At 32.2% G+C, this 6,854-nt stretch overlaps 1 protein-coding gene across 1 annotated transcript; it reads right to left on the bottom strand.

The window, feature by feature from the left end:
* Positions 1–437: 437 nt before the first annotated feature.
* LOC128167799 (ubiquitin domain-containing protein UBFD1-like) lies at positions 438–5,262 on the bottom strand. Its single transcript, XM_052833710.1, has 8 exons — positions 5,182–5,262; positions 3,511–3,636; positions 3,064–3,201; positions 2,937–2,972; positions 2,571–2,746; positions 2,141–2,315; positions 1,489–1,571; positions 438–729 (listed from the first exon to the last, which is right to left on the bottom strand). The coding sequence occupies exons 1-8, from the start codon at positions 5,189–5,191 to the stop codon at positions 619–621; spliced, it is 855 nt and encodes a 284-aa protein (XP_052689670.1). The 5' UTR covers positions 5,192–5,262; the 3' UTR covers positions 438–618.
* Positions 5,263–6,854: the final 1,592 nt, after the last annotated feature.

Genomic DNA, 6,854 nt, shown 5'->3' with positions numbered 1-6,854 from the left:
GTGTTTTTGTCGGGATACTCGTGAGCTGTACTGTACATGGAACAAATAAACGTGAATTGTTTATATGCAAGCTTGTTTTCATGATGAATTTACAATTTGTAGCACCTATATTCTTTTTGGTGTTTCTGAAGTTCAGAAGGGGAAGGTTTCAATACACACCATCATATTTTCACTACTTACTCATTATTCTCTTCTTGGAAGGAAATATATTTGTAAGGTTGAAAATTTTGAAAAGTATCAGGAAAGATAAAAAAAATAAAAAAAAATAAAAAGACAACCATAAATGACAATCTGGCACCAAAAACGGAATCCAGACAAATTACGGCCAAAAAGCTCACATGAGACGTCCAGTCAGATGAGCTAGGTAGGAACGAAAAACAAAATATATAACTCTAGGTATCAATACAAGTAAATAAATCAAATGAATCCAACCAATCTTTCACCATTTATCACTAACATTTAATGCCAATTATAACATCCAAAATATCACATCCATGGAGAATATAACTTTTATGCACATTTCTAAGCAATGCAATGTCTGCTGATATCCTTCATCAAGCACAATTGAGCTCTGTGAGAAAAGGTATGTGGATTAATGGCGGACAACACAAGCACTGGTCAGAAATACTGCCACTTTCCTAGAACAGTGTCCTTGATGGCGTCCACGTACTGCGCTGGCACCCAGTAGATCCAGTACCGCGAGGCCTCCGTGGGTCCCAGCTGTAAACCCTGAAACATGAGGACCAGAGTATCACAGCCTGCTGCAGAGAATGTCTGCTACACATACATACTGGAACATTACCATGTTTGGACAACACGTTAACCATATAGTGTGTGTGAAAGAACAGTAAAATCTTGTAGACACCAATTTATACTATGAATTACAGCCTGGTGATTTAATTTGTAAACACTGAACACTAAAATCAACTGATTGTGAAGCTATATGCATACAACAACCAATTGCTGGAGCATTAGAAAAAAACATAAGACAAAAACTTATCTCTTTCCAGTTCTTTTGGCATCAAAGCACATAATGGTTTGCAAAAAATGTCAAAGGTTTCCAAAAACAATTCAGTATTTTTACAATTATATGTAGATTTAATTCTTTTAAAAGTATAGGTGACCTTCATTACAGAACTGAGTCTGAATGCGTTCTTCAATACATCATGTAAAACTCTACCAAAAAGTTAACTTTCATGAATATAAATGGATGTCTTTAATTGGTTACTGCAATACAGTCCATTTAATCCACATTCTGATCAAGAAATCAATGAGGAAAATCTGCAAGCCACAGAAACCTGATACAGATCCCAACTCCCAGTGATAGCACACAGCCTGCCACATATATTGCTATAAACAGAATGCTTAATATCTCCCTACAAAAAGTAATTTGAAAAATGCCCCTAGCCCTACTTTGATATGGAAACAGACACTGATTTCAGCCTGCTAATTCTTAACCAATCCATTGCAATCAAAAATTTTACATACCAGTATATGGTATTCTTCGTGATCTTTAATAGCTTCACTCACAACAGCTTTTATGGAATTCATTGGAATTTTTTCAGTTCTTTCTGCAAAATAAAATTGTGGAGGGGTTACTTCTATCTTGTTCATCATTCACATTCTGTGAGTCAGTTACTTCTATGACTTTCTGACATACAAATGGACACAAATATAAAACAATTTAAGTACATGTAAGCAAATTAAATTATTTAAAAATGGGTTTAGATAGATTTTGTATTACAAATTCAATCTGATTTACCACATCAATAGGAACTAGACTAGACCTGTTTAGCATACAAAATCTACACTTAATCAAAGACTTAGAGTTTATAGTTTGAGATATAAAGGGTTAAAAGTAAAGTCATACAGTTTTAAAAATCATATTTTCTACTCATATTATATTATATGAATCCAAAATGCCTTGAATCTTAATTTATACAATACACATTGATCAAGTTGCTATATTATATGAATCCAAAATACCTTGAATCTTAATTTATACAATACACATTGATCAAGTTGCTATATTATTAGAATATGTGCATAAAAAATGAGAACTCAAGAATGTTTTCCCAAAAATATATTTCATTTAATACTAATTCAATGTAAATATTGTTGCTATATGCATTATTCAAACCTTTTGTTCCGAGCCATATCTGGTCAACCTCCAGTTTGAAGGTCAACCGCACCTTCCCGCCTGATTTGTTGTACATTCCAGATAATGGCATATGGGGTAATGGCTCTTTCACATTCTTTATACCAACAGGAACATCGTCTGGTTTTCCATGTTTATCTAACACTCTTTTATGCTCCTTCAAATCAAAGAAAGGAGTTTAAAATCAAAAATGTTATTCTAATCTATCTATCTAGTTCAATAAAAATGAAATTCAACATTGTTTAAATGATCTGGTTATAACTGATATGTAACACATGGCTTCAATACTTAATTTGAAAAGTTCAATAACTCTTTCTGGCATCAAACAGACCAAGCTCTCTGGATTAACATAACCTTTGTGGCAGTAGCAAGCCTATGACAGAGACATACTGTGACACATACATACACATACCTTCTGTTGTGAGAGTGGTTCCTTCGCGGCGGCTGTGGCTTTAGCCGTTTCCTGAAGTTCCTGTGGTGAAGGTTTAGTGACTGACAACACATCATTTAACGTGGATCCTACCACCATTATCTTGGCACCTTTGGTTACTTTTAAATCTTTTAACGTGGACTCATCTTTTGCTAAACCTTGAATGGAATAGTCATGTCTATGTCTATATTATCAGCGATGGATTTTGAAATTATTTGAATTATTGAAAATCAACTTTTCTGGAATTTTGGAGATTTTTTACAGGTATATATGAACATTATTTTAACCATTTCAGAAAGTTTATATAGATAAAGATTTGTTTATGGTGATTAACTTTATTTTTCTTACCTTTAAACATTATTTTCTGCATTGCAGATGGAACTCCTGTGAATAAAAGGTATTGAAAACAAGCTATAAATTCAAACAAGTGACAAACTTTTCAAGCATTTGAAGTAAAAGACTTTCAGAAAATTACCTGTTAACGTTTGAACATGAGCCTTCAGTTTAGCCACAGTTTCATTGGTTGGAAATGTTACATCATATTTTTGTTTATTGTACACAATTTTAAATTCTACAGTTTCTACTGGGTCTTGATCACTAGGTTTTATGGAATCTGTTGGGAAAATTGTCATTTTAATACATTAGAAACAAAACAAAAATATATTTATAAATTTGCAAAACATATCAGAATTATCTGAAACTGTCTACTATTATTGAATAATATATTAATATTACAATAAAAAATAATAATGTTCAGGATTAAGTTTAAAAAATTGGTTTCATATTGCATACGACTTCCATATAATACAGTTAATTCTCATGTTACTGTGACTTCCTCATTTTTTATTTATTTGTAATTCTACATTTCTTCCAGTTTGCAGTACAATGATTTCCTTATCCCTGTGTTTTGAGACTCTCTGACCTGAGTTTGTGTGATTTTCCTCACTGTTTGATTTGTTCTTGTTGTTCTCACCCCCTGGATCTGAGGGTTGCTGTGATTCTTGTGTGACTGTCACAGAATCAGATTTCTCTTCAGTTTGTACAGGTTCTATAGATACAATTCATTCAAATCATGGACTACAGTTAAACAAGACTTGTAAATTTCTTTTGATGACTATACATGCCTTTTAAAAATATACAAATGTAATAAACCTCCAGGTACATCCAAAGGGACTTGTCACGAACATTTTCTCTTCTTACTATGTGACCACCCCTACACTATAAAATAGTAAAAATACACAGCGTATTTTATAGTATAGAGCTGGTCATATAGTAAGAAGACAAATGGTTTGTGATGAGTCTTTGTGGTATATCTGGATAATATGACAATAACTCAAACAAACAGTCTGTTCTGTTTAATGAACATATTCAATATAATATACCTAGATATTACAATTACAGACTTTAAGTCTGCAAATGAAAGTATGAACTAAACTTGGGCCAATTGTACCGAGCGCAGCGAGAGGCGGGCGAAGCCCGCCTCGCGAAGCGAGGATTAATGGTAACACGTATATAAAAGAAAATCAGTGAGAAATGAAAGTTGAATCAGGGGTACTAAGGCCAAAAAAAAATTCTTCCAGCCCTGGGCGCCGCCATATTGGAAGCCATTTTGTTTTTTAAAAGTTAGTTCGATCACTGATTGACTTGTACTTATCGATGTTTAATGCAGCTAAACTCAATTAAAATTTTCCAATGTTTCAATAGAAGGTAATTTGAATTAAAAGAAATAAAAGAGGACACCAGATAAGTTTCAATAGTGCTTCAATCAAGAAACACGACTAGCTCTATGTATGTCTTATCAAATTATCAGATGGAAAATAAAAACATTAACATCAAGGAACTGATCTTTTAGATACTGAATAAAGTATTCAATTTTATTACAGCGGCATTTATATGAATTGAATTGATAAACAATGAAAGAAGAAATAAAGTTCGGAATAACGTAATTCTTCGGCTATTTCCGAAGACAAAACGTGTAGGTTTTACGTCTGTAACATGACGTCATAATGTAGACTGAGCACGCAACGACGTTTGGTTTAACTTTGGCTGATGATTTGAGTAGGCAACCAGGCGGATCCTACTGTGTGCGTTTCAAATAAATGTTCTACAAAAATCAAACTGCACTGTGTTAAATCTGCGCTCGGTCCAACGGTCACACCGTTCACATATTATTTGAAAACTGTGGAGATCAAATCATTGATAAATGAAAAAAGAAATGGCTAAAATTTAGCATCAGTTCTTCACTCAAGAAAGCATGGTCAATTATGAATTATACCGTACAAATAAAAACGTGAATAGGAATTTATTAGAGTTTTCGGTAACAATTATTGCTTTTCCGTCTTTAAACTTTTTATCACAGATATCGATCATAATTTGGTTTCTTTTATTATACTATATAACACGACACGTCAATATCTGAATTCTACAATTACGTCACGATTATATTTAAAAATTCCAAAACATCATGTACCAATCCTTTTTATCGATAAAATTCACACATAACTGTTTAATACATTTACAGATTTTAAAGTATCTGTGACTTATTTAATAGAATTATCGTCTGTTGCTATTGTTTAGCGCAAAATACAATTACCTGTTTCCATTTTCGTTTCATATACTTTTACTATCTTCTTGAATGAAGAGTTTTAGATGTCGATCCCGATTTAAAATAACAACAGTCAACATGAACTACGACATTTGTTCGTGGATTTTGCACAGAGAGTTGATTGCAAAAGACAATACTAATATTATGCCTCGATTTTTATGCATGAAAATAGCTTTGTGAATTTCATCATTATTGTCTCTGATTTTGAATGGTAAAAGTCTACAATGGATTAATGGTGAAATTATTTTAACACATAAATAATCAGTAACAAATATAGAAAAATAATACATCTTAAATCAATTATTAGCTATTATATTACATGATACTGCTATTACAATTATTGTCCAACTGAAAGACATCCACGAACTGAAAATTAAAACGTGGTCTTCGTTTGCAGAGCCTAATATTGAACCTTTTGGTACACACAGTCCTGTTCCTATCAGTTGGGAAATCTTCGTAGACATTTTTTTTTTTTTGGGGGGGGGGTCCTTTAAGAAATATCACACACTGAAAAATAACGAAAAATATATACATATTTTTGTTTTGTTTTAAATTGCATATATTTTTAAAAAAGTAATTATCAAACTATAATCAACAGAACAATGATTTTTTGTATTAACACGCATGAAGATGGCTGCATTGTTACAAAATCAGCGTTTAATTTATGTTCATCGGTAAACATGTCGACAAAAGAATTCAGGTCCTCTGGCAAATATAACTTTGAAAATCAAAATTTGTCCGTTGTTAAAACGTACTGCATGTCTAAATAGCAAAACCTTGCATTCACGAAAAATTTCCCCCCAAAAATTGAATACGTTTTTCATAAAATAAGTAACAAGACCGGTCATGTCACAAGTTTAGGAACTCATGTACACAAGGGACAGTCTCACTTTACTGACGTCACAAAGAAAGCAACAACTTCACGTTAACAAATAATTTCAGCGTCTATAGTCTCTACTTCCGATTCATCAGGTCAATAAAATGCACTACATTTACAATCAATGAATAATTATTTCTTCTAATTTATTTTACACACATGCATGTTTCAGAAAAAATGAACTATACCATAAGATAATATACCATATGTCTTAACTATACCATAAGATATTCATTACACACATGGGAATACACTATATAAATTTTAGATATTGTTTAAATTCATTGAAACTCATTCCCAAGACTGCACAGAAAAAAATCAAAATGTAGACAGATAACTGTTCACAGTTCACTGAACCCGATACAATAATTCTTAAGGAGAATGTATATTTATTTTCTGATTATCTGTCTAGCTGTCTCATTTTATTCTATAGAGAAATTTAATGCCATTTGTTTTAAATGCTTAGAATGTTCTTTGTTTTGATTAAAATCTTTTCCAAGTCCCATAATATGCCCCACCCCTCCCCCGCACACTTTTTCTCGTAGCAAACATTGTTCAATCTGATTAATCACTACAAATTTCCATACGCTCTCAAAAAAGAGACAGGAGACAGCTCATTCGAAATTCAATCTTCTACAAATAATATTCTCAAAAGTTAAACCTTTGGGAATGCTGACATTTGTTATTAAAGGGATCTAGACACGATTTGAGATTTTTTATTTTTTATGTATGAAATGATTAACTAGTGCATTTGAATAATTGACCAAAGTTTGAATGTTAGAAG

Source organism: Crassostrea angulata, chromosome 10 (genome assembly GCF_025612915.1).
Source record: "Crassostrea angulata isolate pt1a10 chromosome 10, ASM2561291v2, whole genome shotgun sequence".
In the NCBI taxonomy this organism is placed as follows: domain Eukaryota; kingdom Metazoa; phylum Mollusca; class Bivalvia; order Ostreida; family Ostreidae; genus Magallana; species Magallana angulata.
Note: the sequence above shows the minus strand (reverse complement) of the source record. Positions and strands in the feature narration are given on the sequence as shown.